The sequence below is a fragment of the Medicago truncatula genome, chromosome 8 (genome assembly GCF_003473485.1).
Source record: "Medicago truncatula cultivar Jemalong A17 chromosome 8, MtrunA17r5.0-ANR, whole genome shotgun sequence".
In the NCBI taxonomy this organism is placed as follows: domain Eukaryota; kingdom Viridiplantae; phylum Streptophyta; class Magnoliopsida; order Fabales; family Fabaceae; genus Medicago; species Medicago truncatula.
The window spans coordinates 32,581,632-32,608,271 of record NC_053049.1 but is presented as its reverse complement, the minus strand read 5'-3'; the positions used below and the strand labels follow the sequence as shown (position 1 = coordinate 32,608,271).

The window sequence follows — 26,640 nt, the reverse complement described above, 5'->3', positions numbered from 1 at the left end:
TGGCAAAAACAACAGATATTGCACCAAGGCGTAAGCAATTTACAGTTTTGTGATACAAGTATAATATAAGAACTAAACTTGCAGACACATAATTACTTAAACATAATGGTTATTAAAATAGGTAAAAATCAAATTAGTATTTCAGTGGAGGGTCAAAACCATACGTGCAAATTTTCTAATTAAGACATCCATGTTCCGTTAAACATCATATGTAGAAGAGATTATGAAAAATTGAACATAAGGGCCAACCAACATCTTTTTAATATCATAAACTTTACAAGACAATACAAACACTTATTTGATGACCATCACACAGGGACTATTGGTCTCTCTAATATCACTACAGAGAAATACTTACTTGATCACAAGACCAAATATATAGTAATTAGGCACATACATACATACATACACATACATACATTAGCTCTATCACTATGATCCTTCTTTAACACCAAGTTGCTTCAAAACTTGGATAAGTTCATCCAACTCTTTAGAGGAAACTCCACCCTTACTCACAGCCCCAACAACTTCCTCTCTCATCAACTTAGCTCTTCTCTTTTGGGGACTATCCCCAGTCATAACACCTGAAACTACCCGACCGAGAACATCTGGATTTGGCACAGAATCCGCCCCCTCACAAACCCTCACTGCCACTCCCATATCTTCCACCAACAGCCTTGCATTGACAAACTGATCAGCCTCCATTGGCCACCCAAGTATCCCAACCCCCGCCACCACCGCTTCCAATACTGAATTCCACCCGCAATGACTCAAGAACCCGCCAACAATCCGATGACCCAATATCGCCATTTGTGGTGCCCAACCCCTCACCACAATCCCCCTACCCGAAACACAATCCTCAAACCCCTCCGGCACCAATCCATAACCTTCCTCCAACTGCTCTGCCGTGGAAGGCTCTTTGACCACCCAAACAAATGGTGTCCCAGACCTCTCCAACCCGAATGCCAACGCCTCCATCTGTTCCTTTTTAAGTAGCTTCTGACTCCCAAAACAAACATACAACACCGAACCATCTTCCTCCAACTGATCAAGCCACCGCAACACGTCAGACCCACCATCCAAATTTGCATCAACACGAATAGAACTCAACGGGCCAACAGCAAAAACCCTTTGGTTACCACCAAATTCAGCCCGGATGTGATCCAAATATGGACCATCCAAAGCTTTACAAGTGTTTAAAATAAATCCCCAGCTTGCAGCATTGGAAATGAAACTATCCCTTACAAACTCAGACTCAGGATCCGATTCTTTGTATCTGAGAATCAAACTAGGAAGATGTTCATACTTAAACTCCGGTGTTCCAGGAATATCGGAGAACTGAACAACCTCATCATTCTTCTTCTTTAACAGCTGTGTGCTACTGTTACTGTTACTCCAACAGCAGTTGATGACTGATATCAAGAAGGAGCTAATAGAGTAAAAAGCGAGTCTAGGAATATTGAGTCGAGTAGCGAGTTGGTGAGTCCAACCAAGGAAGAAATCAGAGATGAGTGCAACAGGGGGATTAGGGTGGGTGTTAAACCAGTGGATAATTGGACTTTGGAGATTGGAAAGGGCGTTAATGAAAGGATAGTTTCCAGTGTTACCGACATGACGGATATTTTCTGCATCTTGAGGTATTTTTGGGTGTGAAGGGAAAGGGAGAATGAGTGTTTGGATGGTGTTTGGGTGAGTTGATAAGAGAGGGTTTAGTATAGGGAGATTTTTAGGGGTGATGATGATGGTGAAGGTTAAGGTGGTAATAGTAGTTTGAAGGGCTAATTGATGGGTTAGGTCAAGAAGTGGGAGCATGTGACCTTGTGCTGGGTATGGGAATATCAGAATGTGTGTCTTCGAGTTTGACATGTTTGATTTCTTGCTTTGTGCTTTGTGCTTTGTGCAATGTGTTGAGGCTCAAGAGGAAAGAAGACCGAGGTTTGGTCTTTTTAAGTCAACTAAATAGTCAATTATCTTTCAAAATTGCAACTTTCCTTAAACACTCTTGAATGAATTTTGTGACCTATGAAATTGTCGAATGTCTCTCAACTTATCTCTTAAATGAGTTTCATATGTATAATATGCTGGCATAGCAGCTAACTGTCCACGTTGTCCCTGTTAACTTATGTCACTTTTTTTTATTTTTTATCTATTTTTCTTTTCGTGGGCGAATTCTGTCCATTGTTTCATCTAGCATTGTCATATGCAACATATGAGTTTATCTTTGCTCCATTTACAAAGCCTCAATTTATCCCAGCCCACTTCTTGAATGTGTGACATAGTGGAAAAAATGAAATTAATGGCTGAGATTAAAAGGTTTAGGAAAAACAATTCTTTAAAGAAAAAAAAAAGCACACGCTCTTCTCTCACTGTTACAAGACTCACTCTCCTTCCTTCTCTCATAATCTCCCAGGCCCAGCTACCTCTCCCTTTCCCTCTCCCTCACACTGGTGCTGCCGCCGCCGCACCTCTCACTCTTCCCCTTGTGAATTTGTAAGTGATAACATCTTTTGCCTCAATTCAAAGAAATCGTGATACATACAATTAATGTAACAACAAAAATCCATTCAACATGAACTGCAACTTATCTACAAACCTCGTCAAATGTTCACTTCTTTATTTTTCTCAACTACAATTTTTAATTTTATTTTGAGGAAAAAAGTTCAATTTGTTATGTTGTTTGTCATACAACACTTTATTTGGGAAAATGATAAAATTAACATGAAAAAAATGTACAGAAGTATAACAGTGGGAGGGAGAGGGAAGAGGTAGTTGTGAGGTTATGAGAGAAGGAAGGAGACTGATTGGTTTAAGTGGTAGTTTGTGATGACTTTAGAAGAAGAAAAGAAACATAAAATAAATTAAAATCTTATTTTACTCTCTTACAATTGATAAAAAGAAATACATAAACTTATTTTAATTCCTCACGTGTGAATAAATTAATAATCTTGAGATTTTGTTCAATAAAAAATAACAAATAGCAATGGTTTTAACGAATTATAACGACTAATTTTCTGATTTTACATCGGAATGATGGATGACATTGTTCACGAGCAATTGTTTATACCAAAATATGATAATTATGTTATTCAAAATTGGCTGATAGACGTTTTAAGGGTTACAAGTTTCCTTCATATGATAATAGCTAGGGCCATCCGATTCTTTCTCAATTAGAAATTGTAGGATAATCAAATAGGGCTCAAGAAAAAACTTTAAATTGGTTTAAGTGGTAGTTTGTGATGACTTAATGGTAATAATTGATTAGCTTAAGTAAATAGTCACTTACATTGAATAGGTAAACAATTAGAATGAGCTACTAATCATCTAGGCTTAAGGATAATGGATTAGAAAGAGTAGATGATCAAGTAAAATGATTATAATGACAAATTTATGAATTAATTGATTAGGATTATATATTAATCAATTAAGAGAGAAGACAATTGATTAGGGAGATTGTGAAATATGAGGCTGAATATTAAATAAGGGGCTCTCGTATGCTTTTTGGCAAAGGAGACAAAAAGAAGATTTCAATCAAAATAGTGGAAATATCTCTAGTAATACCTCCTTCTATAATGAGTCTATGTTTTTCAGTAGATGTATATCTCGGATTGATTGTGTCATCTTGTAGTAAGAGAAATCATCTCTTACATACTCTTGACTCCAATCACCATTGTTCTTTTCAACATAAGATATTCACTCATCTCATAACACATGTTGTTTCTTGGGGTAGTTGTGCCATCTCATCCTTATTTACTTTATTGTACGTACCATAGTCAAGAGAACCATTTGTAATAAATTGTTCCTTTCTTAAATAATTAAAAATTAGATGTAAAGTATAACGTAAAAAACTAGAGATTAATTTACTAGATAAAATACATAGAACATTACCAATCACTCAATAAAAACAAAAACAAATTAAATAATAGTTAAAACTAATCCAAATTAAAAAACAAAAACAAAACAAAGTGATCCTCAAAATAAAATCAACTGATATTTTTTTTGGTGGTGGTCCAGTTCGAACCCCGAATCTTACATATATTATACAATGTCCCTACCAACTTATCTAAACTAACGAAGACAAAATCAACTAATACTAAATAAACTATAATAGATCTAGGAAATTATACATTAACTTAGTACACCTTAAAATAAAATCAATTATCAATTAATACAAATCAAAATATGATAGATCATTAACTTAGTACACCTTAAAATAAAATCAATTATCAATTAATACAAATCAAAATATGATAGATCAAAGAGATTATGTATAAATTTCATAATTATTGAAATTTAAGAAAAAAGAATCATGTTTTCTTTAAAACATATTGTTTGCCAATATTTAATCAAAAAAATCGCAGTCGTTTGGGATTTATTTTGCACATTACAAAAATGAATTGTAGAGGAAATCATAATAGATGAAATGTAGTAGTACAATACCAGATCAATGATTTTCATCCGATCAATTCTGAAGTTTTACTCCATGAATCATATTTTGGTTCCTCGTTATAGATCGGTAGATAAGGACAAGACAAGATCAAACATGAGAAAATATACCAACAAAAAAAAAAGATATAATCGATTACAAAACAAGATGAAATACTTTAAATTAAATACATAGATACAATCAATGACTAAAATAAAATCACAAAAAGATATATTCCCCTTACATATCATAGTCAATTCAACGATACAAGTAGATCCATTTGAAGGAATCTCATATATGAACGAGTCATGGATTGAATATTGAAAAATCAAATAAAAGATGGCATGGACAAACAAAGTGGAGAGAGAGAGAGAGAGAGAGAGAGAGAGAGAGAGAGAGAGAGAGAAGGGGGAGCAAGAGAGAGAGGGAGAGGGAGAGAGGGAGAGAGAGAGAGAGAGGGAGAGAGGAGAGACGTGCAGTGTTCGCAACTCGTATTGTAAAAGTGAACTTCAGTAACTACGCATTTATAATGAGTTCTCAGGAGGAAACGTTGGTGTTAGGTTAAGTTTTCATTTTATCTATTACAGAAAATCAATATTTTTTTAGATAACTAAATTACAAGAAAAATAATGTTTGGTTTATTCATCAAAAGCAAATTTCACTTTTTTTCTTTCAAGAAGTAAATTTCTTGTCAAAAAGGTATAATAAAAAAAAACTATATTTATAGCAGGTGTGCTTAAAATCTGTTGTAATTTTTAGATTATGGAGGGGGTGATTCAAATCATGGTTTGATTCATACAGTAAAAAATAATTCTTGTAACACTCCGATTTTTTACAGCGCGAGTGTCTAGACCTACCACCTGGAGTATATAAAAGAGAAACTCCTACACCAAGTTAGATTATCACAAAAATACCCACCATGAAATCAGTTAAGATGTACAAAAAGGGTGACCAAATGCACGGTCCCAAAAAGATCCAAGCTACTTCGTATCCCAACAATTTATATGTATGCCTAACCTATGCTTGTGAGACAACGCTCATCTAAGAGACAAACTCCCCATACCTACCATCCTTAAAAGGATCACATAACAAAGTAGGGGTGTACATATCAAATCCACGGGGAATGGGGAGCTACAGCTTTCCATAGCTTTTCAGCGGTAAAGTTGTTTGCAAGAAAACAAAATAAATCATTTGGTGTCACAACAATAAAATAAAGATTTAAAGCAATAGCAATCTAGGAAAGCAGTTAAAAAGATTTAAGTTCTCAAAGGTAAATGTTGTGAATTCAGACTCAAAATCACACCAATACAAACTATGATGTGTGGAGCAAAGGAAAGTAGTAACCAATATCAAAGTGAACACAAGCAATAATCAACAATAACAACACCTAGATCTAATCTAGGAATCAAAGTGAAAAGCTCAAAACCACAAGCAAAAGATAAAGGGAGAGAAGAGAGGAACAAACACACCAAAGATTGTTGACTCAGTTCAGTTCAACTTGACCTTATCTGGGGGAGAGATTGATCTCTCCAATCCACTATCAATGAGTTCTTACAAAGAGATACAAATGGGTTACAAGAAATTAGCTTCAACAAGCTCACAAAGAACAACCCTAATTTCTACCCATTTTCCCAATCTGGCCAATGAACAAGACACAATGATTTTCACTCACCCAATGTGTTTACAATGTTTCCCAACCCAAGAGAACTCTAATCAAAGACCCTCAACCCTAAAGTTACCTCCTTTGATTTCCCAAGTTTCTCTCTCTTCAAGCTCTCCTTCAAAATCTACAAAGAACACTTATATAGCAGTCTTCAGTTGTCAAAATCGTGTCACGTTTTGCCAAATCGTGACACGGTTGGTGCGTACGACCCAAAGTACGACCAACCTTATCCTTAAAACTTGTCCAGCAAGCCGAAAATCGTGTCACATTTTCCCAAAATCGTGTCACGATTGGACACCCTGCAAAACATGCTCACGAAATTGCGAAATCGTGACACGCTTCACAAATTTTGAACTTTTCAGAAATCCAAATTGAAGGCAATTTTAACAGTAAAAGTGTGGTTTCAACAATGAATTAATTATGACAGGGTTTTGCTACAATATATTAAGATATAGCTTTCTATAGATCCCTGGCAACCTGGTGACCTTTGAAGTCTTTTAACTCAGTCATCATGTAAAGCATGGGAAAACACACTTTTCGAGGTACAATCACAATATTTAACACGCAACATTACTAGGTTGGGTCATCAGTAACTCTCTGTAATGGGAGAGGCTGAGTTTTGACCTATGGACATAATCCTAAATAGATCTTGGCGCATCTTTAGTCATTTCTAAGATCTGATTTAAGTTCAAGCAGTCATTATTGTTTCCGCCTCCTTTTGGTACATAAGGACATAACTCATATCAAACAAACATGTCTATTCCTAACTCCTTTTAGTCTCAAGGAATTTGGCATTAAAAATAAAAGTGGTCAAATTTTACTTTCAAATATTGGCGTTAGAACAATTAGTTTGATAGAAGCTGGAAGCTATATAATTCTTTAAGTCTTAAGCAAAGAATATCATTGCCGTATCAGTTCTAAACCATAAGAAGGGGTTTAGCACATGACGAGCTTAACCACAGAAAGGAAGCCGGAAGAATACATAAATGAAAATATGAAAAACTAAATTAATATATGAAGAAGAGTTATGGATAGATTACACTCCAACCAACAAGAAAATGGATGAGCTTGAAGCATCAGCAAAGTAGTTCTAACTCTAATTCACGAGGAACTAGCACCCATGCTCATCATATATTTTATGTAATGTTAAAATAAAGAAGAAGAGAATTGTCTAAAAGTTGTTTAAAAATAGTTAGTATAAATATATCAATTCTTTTTATATTTTTGATGGAGAACTTGCAGTGTCAACTAGAGATCTTAATTTACTAAAAAAACAAGAAATCTTTATTGTTAGAACTAATGTTATAAAATAAAATAGAAGCTGGTAAGATTAATTTATTTTTAAAAAATGTGGGCATTGGGGTTGAATTCTGATTGGATCAAGGTTGGTTTCACCACCACCATATGATTATTTTGGAAATGCTATGATACATGAAAGTCAAGGAGCTATTAGAAGAAGGTGGGCTTGGTAAAGGTGTTTTAGAGATGCAATGAATCAGGAGTATTGCTTTGCACTCTGATGAGAAGTTAAAGAGTCTTGTCCAGGTAAGCAGGGTGGAGTGAAGGTGGCAAATGGCAATGAGCTCTTAGCTAGCGGTTGAATCAATGGCAATGTCAAAGTGAATCTGCCGCCGGCAACATATATACACATCAATTTTTGACCTTTCAGGTAGCTAGCATACATTGTTTAAATTATAGTATCAAGAGAAAGAAAAAACAAATCACTAATAAAATTGTTAAAACCGATTCTCTCTGTGAGTTGTCACTTACAGCCCTAATTTCTTCGCAACCTTAATTTTTTATCTTTCATCTACCATAGAAGGTGATTTTAGGTTAGTTTTTTTTTTTTTATATGAATCACCTCTCTGAATTATTTTCTCTTTTATTTAAATAAGTAACTAGTGCGTGTGCGCGCGCACACATAAATATATATATATATATATAGTTTTTCTTTCATGATTTCATCGGCTTAGTGCGATGTTGTTTGTTTGTCGTTTTTGTAGACTTTGTTTGTCTTTCTTGTCTTGTTAAGGTGTTTGTTACGTTTAATTTGTTTGATCAATTTAAATAGAATGTAGATTCAATTAATGACTTTGATGTCGTCTACATTATAGATATGAAGACACAAAATATTTTGAACACTTAAATATAATCATATTTATAGAGTTGTATACTTTATTCTTATGTTGAGTTTAAGTGTATATTCATCCTTTTCAACGAATTAGTAGTGTATAAATGTACTTTATCAATTTGAATATCATTTATATTTTTGTCAATTTTTTTTTTTGTCAAAACTGTGGCGACATGGAAATTCCAAAGCCTCAGTAGTAACAAACACATTCTCTTTTACAAATAAAAACACAAAAGACAAAAGCAACACCAATATTCCAAAACAAAACAAGAATCTAAGTTTGTTTTTGCAGCCTTGAAAGTTTCGTTAACCCAGCTGTTTTTGCACGTTTATTATCCATAGGCCAGCACTTCCATTGTAAATACCATTCATTCTTTCAATATATAATCTCTTGTTTCATTTTCTTTCCACAAAATAACCACCTAATTAAGATGGATCAAGCTAGTACAATTGAAGCTGAACCTTCAATAGTGTTACATAGCAAATCCAAGAAAGTGGTAAAATCAAGAGACAATAGTAATGAATTTGAAGGATCAATAGGAGAGAAACCATCAAGATATGAAGTTTGGGGATGGTATTTGTATGAGTTTTGCTCTTACTTTGTTCAAACTGTTGTTATACCTGTACTCTTTCCTCTTATTATTAGTCAGTTACAGATTCTACCTACGGATCCTGTTCCAGATTGGCAAAATAGTCACCATGGCATGATCTGTTCAGACAAGGAAATTCATCTGTAAGTTCAAGTTCAGTTTTTTATTGGTGGTGTCCGGAGTTTGAACTCCGAACTATGTATTATTAATTGTCATTAGTACTACCTCCGTCCCTAATTATAGGGTTTTTTTGAAAAAATAACGGGAATTAAGATAATGGATATTTGTATTAAATATGTTTGTAATTACTATTGTTTTTACAATTTTATCCTTTAAGAAAGAGGGTTGGTTTATGTTTTCAACATGTTATTTATTGCTAATTGAAGAAATAATTAATGTTGGAAATAGCAAATGTGTCTTATAAAAAGGGACAAAAAAAATTCTCAAAAGGGTCTTATAATTATAGACGGAGGTAGTACCAAAAATGAGAACAATATTTAATTTAATATCATAAAACTTAATTTTGATTCAACATTTAAAATGTCTTTGAGGACTTTTAATTTCAAATTGAGTTTCACAATCGACGTAATAACAATTATCAAAAAGAAAAGAAAAAAAATTGGTATAAAGAATTATCAAATTTTATAAAAGTTTGTGAGTGTGTTTAGATGAGGGAGTGTTTTAAGAGGTAGTGTGTTTAAAATTTTCTACTTAAATTTTATTATTTGAATGATTAATTTAGATGATTTTTCAAAAGATAGAAAATTTATGAGGTATTATATCTAGGTTAAATTTAAGAATTTCAAATGACATCCTCTCAAAAAAAGAATTTCAAATGATACAAAATCTAAGAATTTTAAATTGCTTCCTTACTCTATACAATGTGAATATTAAATTGGTTCTTAGAATTTTTTCAAATTTTACAAGTGATTCCCACATTTTTCAAAATTTTGAATCAACCTCTATAAATTTTCAAAAATTGCAAATTCACTCCTAATTTTTTTTCAGAAAATACATATTGGTCCCGTTGTTCAAATTTTAAATATGACCGACTTTTTCACATTTATAAAAGTAGTCCAAAAATGTTAACTATACATTCTTTTATTCTCTATCCAAACAAAAATCTTTAGAAATGAAAAAAATTCAATTGATAAACATAAATTACCTAAAATTCATTCTCAAGTGCTTCATCCAAACATGTACACTCTAAAGATATTTTTAATTTTATTTAAAGTCTTTATCACATAATGACCTAAACCATTTCAAAACAAATTCAAAAATAACATGATATGTGTTAAATTGCTAATACACACACACACACACATAGAGTCAAGATCCATGAGCAGTTTAACACTTCAAACATGTTTAAGACCACCGATACACACATATAAAGTCAAAATTCGTTGACACTAGATGTTAAATTTAGCACGGTTATATATCTTGTTTTGGTGTTAATCACATGGTTTTTAAAGGAAGGGATTCTTAGGGGAAGGATGTCCTATGAATATTCCTTCAAAAAAAAAAATATATTCCTATCAGTATAAAATGTTTTTAGAAATAGAAAAAAATTTGCAAAGAAAAGAGTGTGAATAAGGTTCTCATGAAGATGAGAATTTATATATAACTATCTATAATTTCCTTGTATAACAGATTCCATGAATATTATAATATTAACCAAACATCTTTTTAAAACTTCCATCCTTATATTCATAGGAAAGTTATTCATACGAGTAACAAACACTCCAAAATTGAATTGAGATCAAAATTAGAGACAACTAAATAAAATATGTCTCTAATTTCATTACTAAGTATTAAAAACGTCAAAAATAAAATCTCTAATTTCTGTTGATTAATTTAACTTTTTTTTAGTAGTGATTTTAAAGTTTGTGCCTTTTTTATTATATTTAGATATAACTCTTTAATAACATGCATACCAAAGTGTAACACAAATATGAATGCAAACCATTGGATTAATTTTATTGCAGGTACAGCACTCTCACAAAGCGCACAATAACAGTGAATGGTTCAAAATTCTCTTCAATGGAATGGACATCAATTGCATGGGCTTCAGGTTTAACCTTAGCCATTCCAATCCTCACTTTCATCTCTTTCCACCTTAACAGCCAATACCAAACCCTAATCACAGCAGCATCCACAGGCATTGGAGTTTTCTTCTGTCTTCCAGCAGGATTCTTCAAAACAACCTTAATCTTCATTCCCTACATTGCTTTCATAGTCTTAGCTAGCACAGTTGCAAGTTCATCTCACACTCACCATCTTGCTCTCATGATTTCTTCCTTCAACAAATCCAAAACAAACAAAGTTTCAAGTTTCTTCTCTCTTTATGCTACTTCTTTTGGTTGTTTAGGTTCAGCCATTATCTCTTCTTTCATTTACCATATGCTTCGAGAACCTGATGATCGTAATTATTTCACCCTTTGGATTGTTTCAATCTTCAGTGGCTTAATTTGGTTAGTTGGTGTTTTACATGTCGTTACAGCTATTAACAGAACAACTGTTTCTTCAGTTTCTTTGATTAACAAATCCATGTTTTACCCTTGTTCTCTACTCAAACATCCAAAAGCAATTGGAGGACTTTTTGGGGTTTTCCTCTCATCATTTACCACAATGTGTATTTTCATTGGTGGTGTGCTTTTCATAGTTGGTAACCTTTGCATTAGGCCACCACACTTGCTTTATTTTTGGTTAATTTATTTCCTTTTTCCTTTAGTTTCTTTGCCACTTTTGCACCCATTGCAGCTATTACTTAAGGCAAATTCTGCCAAAATGAAAATCATTGGTTTTCTTCTATCAATGTTATCTTCTGGTTTTGGATTCTATTTTTGGAATAGTCATTGGAAATTGGGTCATATATTGATATTTGGAGGGGTTCAAAGCATTGGAAGTGGACTTTTGCATGCATTTGGAAGAGTTTTGATTTTGGAATGTGCTCCTAATGGGAAAGAAGGTGTTTTCTGTGTTTGGTATGGTTGGATTAGAGCTGCTGGGTTGTGTTTGGGTTTCACAGTTGCTTCAGTGGTTCCTGGGCAAATTAAAACATCTTTTGGAGCTGCTTTTGTTGCTGCACTTGTTGGAATTATTGTTCTGCTTTTTGGAAATGTTGGTGACAATAGTAAGAGTGACTCCCAAGACAATGATAATCTTGGATTAGATTCGAAAGAATCTATTAGTGTTTGATTGAGAACCCACATAAGAATAAATTTATCTTAATTACTATCAAACAATCTTATATGCTATATGCATTTTCATATTCTTTGCAATGGTGTTATTAGATCGGTCTTATATTTACGATTGATGATTGATTTTGGGTGTATTTTGGTTGAATAAGTAAAGTTTCTCTTACACCTTTTACTAATTAATTAGAATCACTTGTATATTAATCTAACCAAATATAAGTTAATTTACATAAACTCACTTTTAATCGACATCAATTTGAGTTTCTCTTACACCTTTCACTGATTAATCAAATCACGTGTATATTAATCTAACCAAATATAAATTAATTTACATGAAGTTACTTTTAATCGGCTGATTAAAATCAATTTATATTAATGCATAATCAAATGTACACTAAGTTGGGGTAGAGAGAGATAAGGTGAAAAAATACAAGAGTTGAAGATAATATTATAAGAGTTTTTCTATCATGTGCAAATGAAGTTTAAAATAGAAATTTTATATTGGAACTTGCACATTTAATATTAAATATAAAACTTTTGAATATATAAATGTTGTTTTCCAAGAAAAAGTTACTACTATTAGTTGTTTTAACATTTGCAATGTTGGACAAACCCCTATTATAAAGGCTTAAATATGATAATCGTCCATGTAATTTGAACCAATTTTGATTTTTATCCCTGTAAAAAAAAACTTTGAAATACATCCCTGTAAAAAAAAAATTGTTTGAAAAAGGTCCATGACCCCACTTCATATTTGACTTGGCATGTTATTTACCATGTGACAGTTGCTGACTGTGCAACTTTTGCCACGTGGCAGTCCACGTAATTAAAAAAAGTTAAAAATAAACAAAAATTCTGAAAATTATTTTTTATAATTTAAAAAATCATAAAATATTTCAAAAAAAAAAACTTTAAAAATTAAAATTTTCGAAAACATAATTTTTTGACATAAAAACTATTAAAATTTGAAAATTAAATTTTCGAAAAATAGATTTTTTTTAATTTGAAAATTAAACTTTAAATTGTTTTTTAATTTTTTTAAATTTCTTTTATTATTTTTTAATTTTAAAAACAATTTTCAGTAATTTTAATTTTTTTTTAATATTATGTGGCACGCCACGTGGCAAAAGTTGCACAATCAGCAACTACCACGTGGCCAAAACCATGTCAAATCAGCTGAATAGTGGGACCAGAGACCTTTTTCAAATAATTTTTTTTTTACAGTGATGTATTTCAAAGTTTTTTTTTACAGGGACGAAAATCATAATTTGATCAAATTACAGAGACGATTATCATATTTAAGCCTATTATAAATAGAGAAATGATATTTGAACATTTATTTAATGACAACTTTTGCAACAACTTTCTCTCTCATATTCACATTACTTTTTACTTTATCTCTTTATTACTATGGTTTCCGTGTCAATACCACTTCTTTCTTTGTAAAATATGGTTGTCAAAATAAGTTGTCACCAAATTGGTTGTTCAAATAACACTCCTCTTATAAATAACGTGTGATAACCAAATTAACTTGGTTGAATTATGAATAGAAAAGAAATAGTCATGGGCCCATTCTAAAATGTATTCATTTTTTTTTTTGGCAAATAATTATGTTTGTCTCTGAACATAAAACGATCGATAATAATAGTTTTTTAATCTATCAAAATTTAAAAATAGTGTTTATTTGTATAATCTGTTAGTCAAAATAATTCATGTCATTCAAATAGTTCACCATTATTCACAATAACTTTTTTCTTATAAGAAGTGATATGACGGTAAATAAATATATAGAGATATGATATTATTATCATAGCATTTGAACGTCAGTGACTATTTTGATTACCATAGTGCACAATCAGAAGTTACTTTCAAATTTTGATACATCGAAAGACTATTGATATAACAGTAAATAAGTAAATTGAAAAACTATTTCAATTACATTAAAATCCTAGATATAGATTTGCCTAACCTAAAGATTAGAATATTTATACATTACGTAGGTATTAACAATATTTCTTATCCAACTATCTAACATATTTAAAGTACAAAGAGTAGAGTTGTCCTCTCTAATTTCTGAATTAGGATGTAATCAACCACTTATTAAGGCTCAACAAAAGCCATTAGAATGTATGTTGGTAACCACAAAATATTTTCATATAACTAAAATACTTGAAGATTGCTTCACCAAAATGTGAAAGTTCATTGGTCACAATGGCGGTAAGAATGTTTATTGACGTATATACCATTACTATCAAATACCAATTTCTTTGAATACTTATGGTTCAGGACATAATTTTTCCATTAAGAGAGTTGGAATGTTGTGTTTGTTGTGTACTCTAGTTGTTAATTTCCCGTTCCTTTCTTTCTTTCAAATCCATTTTTATTTAGTGTCTTTTATTAAAGGTTTTTTACTTTTCTTTCGCGAAAATAAAATTGTGCCTTTTCAAACCAACTTGCCAGGGACCGGGACCATAGTGAGAGTACATGTTTGCTGTCAGGGACCTAACTGATAGTAAGTATGCACAATCAGAGACCTAACAGTAAGTTGGTGTAGATGACATTTAAGGATTTAAGGATTTGAAATTCAATTTGTGAATATTGATTTTTGGTTAAAGGACCAAAGTGACAATTTTCTACTTTCACTTTAGTCTCTGTGACACATCAAATGACATGTCATCGTAAAACATGTGTCACATCATCACCTAACATAATTATATAACGTTAGATATTAAAGTGATAACAGAAGTGCAGAGTCACACACTTCTTTGTATTTAATCATGAGTAGGGGACCTTTGTGACAGCGAGGTGCAGAGTTAAGGACTAAAGTGATTATTTGCTCTAAATATATTCATCTAGTTTGTTACATTTTTTAAAGAATAAAAGACGAAAAAACTGAAATATATATTCATATCGTGTTTGTTTTTTTGTTTTTATTTTTATAATGTCCGAGCATAATAACATCAAGAAAGATAATATGTGATTTTTCAACTATACTCATATCGTATTTGTCACACTTTTATTTTAATATTTGAAGTTACACCTATCTATTTGTTATATGTGTTATTTGTATTGAAAATTGAAGTTAATTTTGCAAAGAGAAAAAGTTAACCCAAAAGATTATTTTTATAATGTCCAACATTGTTACTGTCGTGGTATATTGTTTCTCTTATTGTTGTGGATTGTTCCTATTTCAATGAGAGTTAAATAATTTTTTTTATCAATAATAATATAAATAAAATGATAGAATAATTTAAAGGGTTAATTATGTTTAAGGTTCCTACAAATAAGCGAGCTTTCAACATTGATCTCTATTAAAATTTTATTAAATTTTTCATCCCCAACATTTTTTTTTTCGTTTGTAAGTTTGGTCCTTGCTGTCAAACTGTGCTGACTAGGCTAACGGAATGCCGACTCAGACATGCCACATTGACATTTCAAGTGACATGACTGCCATGTGGTAAATGACATCATATGTTTTTGGTCCCTATAAAATTGAGATTTTTTAAGTTTAGTCCTTACTTAATTTTAATAGTGTTTTTAGTCCATATAAAAAAAATTATGCACTCAATTTAGTCCCTACTAAATCTAAATTTGTTTAATTATACTTAAATTTTTAAGATTTTGAATAATATTTTGGAGAAGTGTTAAGAACATTGCTTATCTTTCTATCAATCTCATTACTTGAGATCTGGGAGTAATATTTTATTAATTAATTAATATTTAATTTTGATTTTGAAAAGAAAATAAAATAGCGTATGATTATGTGGCAAGTAACAGAGTGCGTGGCAAAGAGTAAAGGCCCGAAAGCACGGAACTGCTGCCACTATATAATACTGAACGCTCCTCAAACGCATAGCATAACCCTTCTTCTTCTGCTTTTCATATACCGATCGCCCCAAACCCTAAGGTCAGTGAATCACATCACTCTTTTTTCTTTCATATTTCTCTTCTCTTATTCTAAATATTCAATAACCATCAATATATTTAATTAATCACATGTACGATATGATATGATATGATTTTGAAATAATAATGATGTCAACAGTGTTTACGACAACGAGATGGCCTCTAAGCGGATCAATAAGGAATTGAAGGACTTGCAGAAGGATCCTCCTGCTTCTTGTAGTGCTGGTATTTTCTTTTACCTTGATCTATCAAACAAATATATTCTTCAGATTAAGCGTGTTCTGGTGTCCGCCATACACATATAATTACCCTCAATTATGTTATTTTCTCAAATTATATATAATTATGCTGAATTATGTTATTTTCTCAAATTATTTACGATGTCGACATTTGTCTCGTGCTCTATAGCCTTGATTTATTATTCCCTCTGTTTAATTTATCTTTTTTTTTTTTTTTTTTACGTTGGTTGATTTAAAATGAGTATGTAATTTTTATTGAGATGTCGACATGTGTCACGTGCTTTAGGGTTAGGGCATGGATTGTAGAGGATTTAAGCAATAAAAATGATAGATACCACTTAATGAAATTAAATAATCATGATTTGATTGCTGATGCTAGATTTTATTTTAAATTTTTTTCTTTTGATATTAAAATTTCAACAAAGTTTTATGTGATTAGTTTAATATATTTATTATGTACGATTGTATGCACCCCTATATGTATATGGATGTGTGTGTTGTCTTGTATGCATATTCACTTCTGGGAGAAAAAAATTGACTATGAAAAATTAATATTGATTTTGGAATGTTTGAGGTTTTTTGTTGAAGTGAATGTTTGGATTCTCTTTTGGGAGAGCCAAAAGTGATTATGAATGGTTTTGATATGTTTGAAGTTCTTGATTAGAATTGATTTTGCCTGTGAAATTTATTCTAACTTAAAGCTGGATTAGGATTTGTATCTTTTACTTGAACATGATTTTTACGCTCAAATTTGTACTCTTTTCATTGGATGATTAAGTTAAGGTATAGGGATACAGAACATTTTTTCAAAATTATGATAGGACGCATAACTGAAGTATGGGGATGCATGACATATTTTTTTTTTAAAACTATGATACAATAACGCTTAAAATTAATTTAAACGCACTATACTTAAAAGAGATGCATGGAAAATGTGGTGACTAGAGCAAAGCGGCTTTGCAACACAGAACACACAGCAAGAGCGAAAATGGCCCTGCAGTACGCTCGATTACAAGGCCTGGCTCGTGAACTGGGACTCCATTTTGGTTTTTGCAAATTTTATGAAATGAGATGCATTTTTTATTTTATTTTGGCGGGGATGTATGAAATAATGAAACACACTTAAAATTGTGTTGAATCTTTTGTTGTTAAAATTTGATACTTTCTGAATACTTATCTATCGAGATGTATCTCATGCATACCTGTCGACTTATTTTAATGCTTTGGAATTTTGTCTGTTTCTAGTTTCCACATGTTTGTAGTGTCAGATTTCATAGTTTTTCATGAATGACTTATTTAATTGCTTTGGAATTTTGTCTGTTTCTAGTTCCCACATGAAATGATTTAAGTTTACAAGACTAAGATAAAGTGAACTGGGTGCCTTCTGCTAGAACTAGAAGTAAATCAGATAAAACTAAAATATATGTGTGTTATGCATTCAACTATGCAGTCCATTGCTTTTAATTAATGCTTAAAAATAATAAATAACACAATGCTGGTAATCGTAGGACCTCTTTAATAATTCTCTTTTGATTCATACTTGTCTTAATTACACTTCGATTGTTCAGTCAGTATAATAATTTTTGTTTTTAAACTTTATGCAGGCCCTGTCGCTGATGACATGTTCCATTGGCAAGCTACAATCATGGGCCCAGGAGATAGCCCATTTGCGGGAGGTGTGTTTCTTGTGCAAATTCACTTCCCTCCGGATTATCCTTTCAAACCACCCAAGGTAAACCCAAATTCTGCTTTATGCAAATGTATAACAGACACATGTTGAGCTATATGTCTAGGTAGTAAGTACACTCTTTATGCAAGAAGATCTTTCTTCACTTCTTTTATGTTAGCTCAGATATTTTTTGTGTTATCGTATTATAAATTTCACTTTAGCCAGCATATAACAATGGAAATCAATATAGTGATCGATAGAGACTCTAGTAACTCCAATTTATTTTTGCAAGGACAGATGTTGTATTGAATTTGATGAGCAATTTCATAAGCTTTTAAAATTAAATATCAATTGTAGTGGATTTGATATTTGTTGCAAACATGTGATATTATCGCCGTTGTAAAAATCACAATTTAAATCGCACAATCTTGCAATTTCACCATTCTAAACAGGTAGTGGCGGATCTTCTTTATGACACGTGGAAGCCATGGCTTCCCCAAACCCCAATTATTTTTACTTTAAATACACTGGGAGCCATGGCTTCCCCAATTACTTTCGCTTCAAAAAAAACACACGCACACACTCTGTTAATTTTGTATAAATACCAGCTCTTGCTAGCAGCGCAACGGTTAGTTTGATGTTGTGCACCCACCATATGTTATGTTTGTAGGATCTTATGATCCTTGTTAGGATTTTGCTATCCCTCTCCCAATCTTAGGCATGATCTTGATCTTCAGATATTACATTGTCTTGTTTTGTCTTGTTTTGCTCCCCCTTTTGTTGGTAATATTGGGAGTCATTATCACAACTTGATACTGCAAGGTTGTAATATTGGTGCACAGAAATCCCCAATCTGATTCAATCCACCCTAATTATGTGTAGCTAGTTGTTCATTATAGAGATGCTGCAATCGTTTTTCATGTGTTGTTGATTAGATTTTGAATTTGATATGAGATTTAATTAGCACTCTTCATAATTCCGCTTTGTGTGAGTGTTTGTATGACATTCATTATCAATATGTTCAGGTTTCATTCCGCACAAAGGTTTTCCACCCTAATATCAACAGTAATGGTAGCATTTGCCTTGACATCCTGAAAGAGCAATGGAGCCCTGCCCTCACAATATCCAAGGTGATCTTAATGCTCTATCTACTTCATATTATTTGTCTTTTAAGATTACATACATTTCTATGAAAATCATGCAGAGTGCTAATTTCTATGGTAAAATGAGCTTCATTTACGAAAGTACCTATATTAATTGTAGTTAATGGAGTTGTTTTGTGTGTCGAGATACAATAAATAAGAGTGTATTAATAGTGGAAAAATGTAATTAATGTTTAATTGTTAATCTAAAATGACAAATTATACTGGACGAGTGATTAAGTGAATGGAATAGTTTTTTGGTTTGTTTGAATTTTCTTGTCAGGGAAACTGAAATATTAAAATTTTGCAGGTGCTACTGTCTATTTGTTCTCTGTTGACTGATCCCAACCCAGATGATCCTCTGGTCCCTGAAATTGCTCATATGTACAAGAGTGACAAAACTAAGTATGAGGCCACTGCTCGGTCATGGACCCAGAAATATGCCATGGGTTAAGGGATGGCCAAGATGTTTTACATTTTATCTATAGTAGCTGTAGTTAATAAATAGTCTTGAATTGATCCAAACAAATGTGATACTCTACTCTCTCATCTGCCATTTTGGAACTGTGCATTTTTGGAAAGGCAGTTTCGAATTATATGAAGTTTATGCACGCAAACTCGCTCGCTTATATGTTCTGCATCTATTTCATTTAGTTTATATTAAGGGTATGTTTGGTTTAATGTTTCCACCACAATCCGGTTATTCACCATGATTTCCACAAGCTACAAGGTGTAGCTTCCACTTTGTCATGGTTTCCTGTTGTGATTTTAAGGGACGTGGAACCAAACATCGCTATATTATTTCTCGATGAAGATCCAAGTGAATCCTTCATAGTGCACTTTTTTATATTATGAGCAGTGATATTTGTACATCCAATTGATGACAACTTTGGTGACAACTTTGCTTTTCTCTCTTCTTATTGGTCAAAAATAATGGAGAAAGAAAGAGATAGAATAAGAATCTCATGTGAGTATGCGAGAGAAAGTTGTTCAAAAGTTGTCAAATAATGGTTGTACAGATATCATTTCTCTTATATTATCCTACCTAACTATGGTTGTTGGTGCAACATTTGAAGTTCAGTTCCAATATTGTTTATGCCCCTGTGATTTTAGTGTAAGAAATACTAAACAGAGGTGTTAAAAGAGGAAGTGACATAAAAGGTGAAACAACAGATTGAATCTATCACCGAGTTTTCAGAAAAGAATACGAGTAATCAATCGGACTAACTCGTTATTTTATACCAACACCCCCATGAGTACTTTATATATTCAAACATCTATACAAGGGTGTAGCTTAGTAGATAAGTTCAAAAAAGTCAATTCAAATGAATCCTTAATGTTATATTGTTGGGGATGATGATTCATTTCGAAAAGACGAAATACAGGTGCGGTTTTGGTATAAAAATTGAGAACAAACTAGGTGTGTGGCTACCCTTTGAAGGTAATGAACAGGTTTGTCTCGTTGCAAAACTAATACTTGAAAATTACGATGAAAATATTGTCAATATTGATTAATAATAATATTGTTCGTAAATAATAAAAAAAACTACAAATACTGAATTATCAAGTCCCCGTTTCGATAAACCTCTCCCATAAATGCTTATAGAATTAGAGCTTTTAGCACAAAAGCTTATATCATAAGCTCTTATACTCAATGTGCTTACATCATAAGCTCTTATACAATAAGTTTTTTATGTTTGGATATATATACTAAAATGTACTTGTATAAATTGAAGACTTGAAGTGTATGGATGTTTCATTGCATAAACATTATAAAATGCTAATATAATTTTATAATTTTAATATTAAAAAACAATTAAAGAATCAAACCATGATTAAAAAGATGTAAAAAAAAACATGAATAAAAATAAAGTAATTGAAAGAAAAAATAAAGCAATAATTTTATTAATATATAAAAATTACACTAGATAAAGAATCAAAATATCACCATTCATAAGTATAAAAATAAGAAATATTAGGATTGGATCCTTTCTTATTCATTAGGAATTTATTCTATTGCGAAAAGAAGGAATAAAGAGGGAACGATTTCTACTTCTAGAGGAGGAAGATCCTCCAATGGAATGAACGTCACTACAAAAATGTTAAAAGGGTTTTCTTGTTGATTTCCTCCATTGATGAAGCCATCGTCAATGTTGTTTTCCATTAGAGGAATAAAACACCGAAGATTAACAATAACAAGATTAAACACATGTGTTAATCCATATAGGAGTTTGAGATGAAAGAATAGGAAGGAGGGAAATGTTTATATAGGAGTATCCTTATTTATTTGTCAGGAGTAAACACACGTGTTACTAATGGGAAAATAAGGAGAAGATCGTTTAGTTAACTTGAGGAACATACATGTGCGATGTGAAGCTTTGCATGCATGATGCGATGAGGAAGTAGCTGTAAAGTGTTTTGCCTTTCATCATGCATGATACGCAGATCCGCTTGTGCAATACACATGAGTTTGTAGTTGGTCTTTATGATTTTTCATGATAATTTCTAAAATTCATTACAAAACTGCAAAATCACTTATGAAGAAGGCAACACAAGCTACCAAATAAGAAGGCATACTTAAAAGATAACAACTTAAAAAAGAAGAAATATAATTGATAGTATTATCATTCACCAAAGTTATCCATGTCCAAGATTCGGCTTTAGCAACCTTACAAAACTGCTTAGTTACATACATATAGACATCTTGTTCGCCCACTCGTCTGAGATGCCATAATCTATGCAGAGTTCTCTCATAGGAGGGATGTTCTCCATTGCATATAACATGACATGAGGGAACAACAAATTGTTGTGATCATAGAGAACATACTGAATGAATATATTTGGACTCGAACTATGGCTCATATAGGATGCAACATTTCTCATTGTTGACACATCAAGAAAATAATCTAAAGGAGGTATTGGTGGATAAGATGGTCGCACATATTTAGTGTATATCTGAGATAAATCACCCCATTCTACCCATCTATTTGCAAATCTACTAGGATATACCAACGAGTCCTCATTCATTGTTAAAGTTTGAGCTTGTTCACTAGTCATAGCAACACCAGTATACTCGCAGATAAATGATCCAGCCTGAATAAGGTCCAAGGATCTAACTCCCCAACCTGTCTGTGTAGACCTAAACACTTCCAAGCTATATTTGAGCCCCTTTTGTGCAACACGGTTTCGACAATTAGGAGGACATGAGCAAAAAGGGCCGCATTCAAAAATCAAAGGTTTCCCTTTCACAAGCAATCCATGTAGATTATAGGGAAACTCTCCTCCATTCTTCATAGCGCAAAAGCAACCGTCAGTGCAAGCCTCCTTACATCCACAACCATTAGCTTCCCCACTCTGATGAAATACAAACCACGGGAAAGTAGTATTCGGAAGATACATATAATAAAGAGGTTCTTGATTGACATCTATATCATTAAATAGCCTAATTGGAACATTTTCCCTATTATTTGAAATATCAATAGAGAGACAACTCATAGGCATGAAATCCAACTCAATTTTCTTAATATCCCTAGCATCTTTGAGAATAGTGCTACCCATCTTCACTTGCCCCTCAATTCTCAATAACTTATACTTATAAACTCCAAAACCAGACTTTCCTAGATCAAACCGGCAACTAACAATCTTATACAATCCATCATAAACATAAACCTTACCAGAAGTAGATGCGCTCCCTTCATACTTCATCCCACGAATAACCCTAACCTCAATCCCATAATGCATACTCCTTTCCAATGCAAGGTTTCCACCCTCCAATTTCTGATCACAAATTTGCCTTGAGGAATTCTTCTCTCGCCCTCCATGGCCAGTGTAGATTATAACATCACCATCATCTAATTCCATGTCATCCTCATAACCACCTGAAACAATCACACTAGTAGCAATTGGTTCACCATTATAAGAGATACTATTTGATAAATAATCAATACCAGCTTGAGGATGCATATGTAAACCAGTTACACACAATTCCATCCTAAACATAAACACATCACCAACATAAATTCCAGGTATCGGTCCAACTATCCTTTGATCATGATACAACCATAACCCACACTCCTTCATTAATGTTGCAGCCGTCATATAGCCATGAATTTGGTTGCGACTACGACGCCTTATTCCATTAATTGTCTCCCCCTCCACCCTGGTAGCCACCACCCTATTCTCCTCACCCACTCTCATCTCTGCCTCCACAACTGCAACTTCTGCATCCAATTTCTTCTCCTCGTTCATTCTCTTCTCCTCCTCAATACTCACCAACACGCGAAGGGAATCATAAATCATTCGCTTCCTCCTTATCTCATGATGAAAGTGCATTTGATCCTTCGTACTTAGATCTAAAAACCTCACAAGTTCCATCACCTGGCTCTCCTTCTCCCTAACCATATCCACCATCAAACTCGACTCTTGTTGCTCAGGAACCACAAAAATAGCTCGATCATTTCCATCATTTACCGAATCCACCCCCAAATTAAGGTTGAGATTTAGGTTCTGGTTACAAACATTTACCGTATTCTCCAATGAAACAACAAAATCATTGTTGGAATCGACGATTTCGAGAAAAGGGTAGAATTTTGAGGTGTGGTAGAATTTGGTGTATAGGTCGAGTTGATCATCGGTTTCTGATTCAGGAGAGAAATTAGGTTGTTGTTGGGAATCTTGGGATGCGAAGAAATTGTTAAAAGGTTCCAGGTTTGGAACGAGTGACGTTTGAAGTGATGTTCTGGTGGATATGGTGGTGATTGGGGGTGGGGTGAGAGTGGTGTGATTTAAGGTTGAAATTTTAGGGATTTGATGAGAAATACTAAGATCGGGGGTGATAGTAGGAATAGGAACATGAGAAGAAGGTTGAGAAATAGAAGAAGAAGAAGAAGAAGAAGAAGAAGAAGGGGTTTCAAGGGTTAATGAGAAAGGATGCATTGGAGTTATGATGGTGAATTTGAATGAGAATTGAGCGAAGTAGAGTTGTTGTGTACTTTTTTCTGTTTTGTTTCGAGGGAGGTTAGAGGAAGAGTGGCATTGGAGTGAGGTTATGAAATGAAAAAATATATGAAAGCGGAGAACAATTTGATGATAGAAAACAAAAATCTCTCTCTATCTCTCTCTCTAAGATATTTAGGAATTATAGTTATAGGTATGATGATGTATAAGACTGTACGAAATTTGTTTATATAGCCACATTTGGTCTTTCTTACATGTTAAAGAAACATATAAACTACTAAGGTAAATTTATTAAACATTATTAATTTTTATTTTTATTTTGACCGAACTTTATTGATATTAATTATATTATTATAATGAAATTTTTCTGTAAGATCTAGCTTAACCGACAATGTTGATATAGCCAAGTTTGACACCTTCACCTCGGGTCGAATGAGACTCTGCAGTTGTATGTGAGAGTTCATTGGTGCTTGTCATTTTCTTTTAACTCTACACTTTATTTAAACTATTGCATTTCTAATTTTATCTATTTTATAATATCATTTAAATATTCAATTAAAAAAATGAGTCAAATATCATTGCAATAGAAATAATATCGAGCACTATAAAAATAGTTTATTTTGATCTTATTTGCCAAAATTATTTGTGTTATATTCCAAAAATTTATAACTAAGTGTAATAAAATAGATATTCAATTAAACACAATAGAAAAACAGACATGGACATTGTCCAAGTTGCATGAAAACTATGTAAATACTTTGTTTCTCGCATTTCTTTTAATATGTGGTCCTCATTAGTTTGACTGGTATTACTCATAATCCAAGGTAGTGTTTGAATACTAAGGTTTTAAAGAGAAATAACAATAAATAATTGCAATAAGAAGGAAAGAAAGATTGAAATAAATGGACCTTGTACAAAGCATATTTCCTTTTGATTAGGCAGAAAAATGGAAAGAGGTCATCACTTTAGGTGAAAAAGATTAAAGAAACTTTTTTTTTGCTAAATTTTCGTTACTCACATGAATATTGTGCTAACACATCATTTTGTGCTTCCTTTTAATATTTGGGTCCAATGTCAAAAGTATAGCGCATAATCAAGAAGAGTGACTCAGTTTATGTGAAAAAGTACAAACACATTTTTGTGTGTGGTCATATTGTCGGTGTTTTGTGAATACTATGTAAACACCTTGTTTCATGGTTTTTCTTTAGGCTAAAATATGCTTTTGGTCCCTGCAAATAAAGCAAGTTTGAGTTTTGGTCCCTGGTAAAAAAAAAAAATTTGAAATCCATCCCTGCAAATTTTTTTGTTTTTTAAAATAGTCATTGGCCCCACTTTATTGATGATTTGACAAATTTATGCCCATGTGGTATCCGCTGACCGTGTAACTTTGCACAATTGGCAGCCACCTGGTAATTATTTTAGTTTAATTCTTTATTAAACTCTTTTTAAAAAATATATATATATATTTTTGAAATTAAAACAAAACATTTAAAAATAAAAATAAATTTTAAAAAATACGGAAATTAATTTTTCCAAAAATTTTAAAATAATTAAATTAAATTTTTTCACAAAATTAATTTTGATTTTCGAAAATTAATTTCCTTCTATTTTTAGAATTTTTTTATTTCGAAAAAAAATGAAAAATTCTTTTTGTCTTTTTTTTTGCAAGTCTTTCTAATTTTCGGAAATTATTTTTTTTTCGATTTTTTTAATTTTGAAAATATATTTTTAGATTTTTGAAATAAATAAATTCTTTTTAATTTTGAAATCAAAATCTAAAGATAAATTTCCTAGTTTTTTTAACATTTTAGAAAAATGTTATCTAACTTTTTTTTTTTTACAATAATTAATTCCCAGGAAAAAATAAAAAACCTTTTTAAGTTCGAAAAAAAAACTGAAAAATCTTTTTTTTACTTTGATTTTTTTCCTTCTAATTTTCGAAAATTATTTTCTATTTTTTCTTTTTAATTTTGAAAATTAAGTTCCATATTTTTTTATTTTAAAAATAAACTGCATTTTTTTTATTAATTTTGATTTTTTCAATCTTTTTTATATCGAAAATTAATTTCCAGTTTTTTTTCAATTTTTTATTTTTGTTATTTAAAAATTAATTATAAATAATAAAAATGAAATCAGTTACACGTGGCCGCCACATGTGCACAATTAAACAATCAGCAAGTGACACTTATGGGAAAATCAGACACATAAGCAAGAGAGTGGGCCTAAGGACCTTTTTAAAAAACAAAATTTTTTGCTGGTATTGATTTCAATTTTTTTTTTACGAGGGAGAAAAACCCAAATTCGCTATATTTGTATGGACCAAAAACATATTTTAGCCTTTTCTTTAATATATGGGTACCACTAGCTTGATTGATATTATTATGGATCCATTATATCTTTTGAAAATTGAGGGGTGATAACTAGCAAAGTAATTGGTTATCACGTTGCACTTATCCCCATAATGAATGAGAAATTAAGTAAATGTATGGCCTAAAACATCTAATTAGTGCATATTTAGGATTTTATAGTTTTAATTAGTTTTTAGTGTTATGTGGTCATTTTGAACTAGTAATTTTTGTTTTGGATGTTTGATGGAACATGGAGAAGAATGGAATTGGAGATCTGGAAAGCTACATCATGGACTGGATGATGCTTCGTTGGGGATATGGAAATATGTAGCGCTATGGATCACCAGTTGGGTCGTACATCAGTACGAGTACATAA

The 26,640-nt window shown here is 32.1% G+C and overlaps 4 protein-coding genes across 4 annotated transcripts; 2 read left to right on the top strand and 2 right to left on the bottom strand.

Annotated features, from left to right (window-relative positions):
- Positions 1 to 231: 231 nt before the first annotated feature.
- On the bottom strand, positions 232 to 2,010 carry LOC25501552 (UDP-glycosyltransferase 89A2). Its single transcript, XM_013590821.3, has one exon. It carries the CDS (start codon positions 1,864 to 1,866, stop codon positions 433 to 435), a length of 1,434 nt encoding a protein of 477 aa, XP_013446275.1. The 5' UTR covers positions 1,867 to 2,010; the 3' UTR covers positions 232 to 432.
- A 6,546-nt stretch (positions 2,011 to 8,556) lies between these two features.
- On the top strand, positions 8,557 to 12,130 carry LOC25501550 (uncharacterized). The gene is made up of 2 exons (XM_013590819.3): positions 8,557 to 8,950; positions 10,793 to 12,130. Exons 1-2 carry the CDS (start codon positions 8,649 to 8,651, stop codon positions 12,003 to 12,005), a joined length of 1,515 nt encoding a protein of 504 aa, XP_013446273.1. The 5' UTR covers positions 8,557 to 8,648; the 3' UTR covers positions 12,006 to 12,130.
- A 3,652-nt stretch (positions 12,131 to 15,782) lies between these two features.
- On the top strand, positions 15,783 to 19,624 carry LOC25501549 (ubiquitin-conjugating enzyme E2 10). The gene is made up of 5 exons (XM_013590818.3): positions 15,783 to 15,911; positions 16,050 to 16,135; positions 17,754 to 17,881; positions 18,844 to 18,948; positions 19,271 to 19,624. The coding sequence occupies exons 2-5, from the start codon at positions 16,066 to 16,068 to the stop codon at positions 19,412 to 19,414; spliced, it is 447 nt and encodes a 148-aa protein (XP_013446272.1). The 5' UTR covers positions 15,783 to 15,911; positions 16,050 to 16,065; the 3' UTR covers positions 19,415 to 19,624.
- Positions 19,625 to 21,576: 1,952 nt separating this feature from the next.
- On the bottom strand, positions 21,577 to 23,895 carry LOC25501548 (histone-lysine N-methyltransferase family member SUVH9). Its single transcript, XM_039829136.1, has one exon. The coding sequence runs from the start codon at positions 23,893 to 23,895 to the stop codon at positions 21,646 to 21,648; it is 2,250 nt and encodes a 749-aa protein (XP_039685070.1). The 3' UTR covers positions 21,577 to 21,645.
- Positions 23,896 to 26,640: the final 2,745 nt, after the last annotated feature.

What these genes read in the sequence shown, in the direction of transcription:
- LOC25501548 (XM_039829136.1), bottom strand. Translation starts at nt 23,895, where the DNA reads ATGCATCCTTTCTCATTAACCCTTGAAACCCCTTCTTCTTCTTCTTCT.
- LOC25501549 (XM_013590818.3), top strand. Translation starts at nt 16,066, where the DNA reads ATGGCCTCTAAGCGGATCAATAAGGAATTGAAGGACTTGCAGAAGGAT. An exon ending in TCCTGCTTCTTGTAGTGCTG is followed by an intron (nt 16,136 to 17,753) that starts GTATTTTCTTTT and finishes AACTTTATGCAG; the next exon opens with GCCCTGTCGCTGATGACATG. An exon ending in ATCCTTTCAAACCACCCAAG is followed by an intron (nt 17,882 to 18,843) that starts GTAAACCCAAAT and finishes CAATATGTTCAG; the next exon opens with GTTTCATTCCGCACAAAGGT.
- LOC25501552 (XM_013590821.3), bottom strand. Translation starts at nt 1,866, where the DNA reads ATGTCAAACTCGAAGACACACATTCTGATATTCCCATACCCAGCACAA.
- LOC25501550 (XM_013590819.3), top strand. Translation starts at nt 8,649, where the DNA reads ATGGATCAAGCTAGTACAATTGAAGCTGAACCTTCAATAGTGTTACAT. An exon ending in TCAGACAAGGAAATTCATCT is followed by an intron (nt 8,951 to 10,792) that starts GTAAGTTCAAGT and finishes ATTTTATTGCAG; the next exon opens with GTACAGCACTCTCACAAAGC.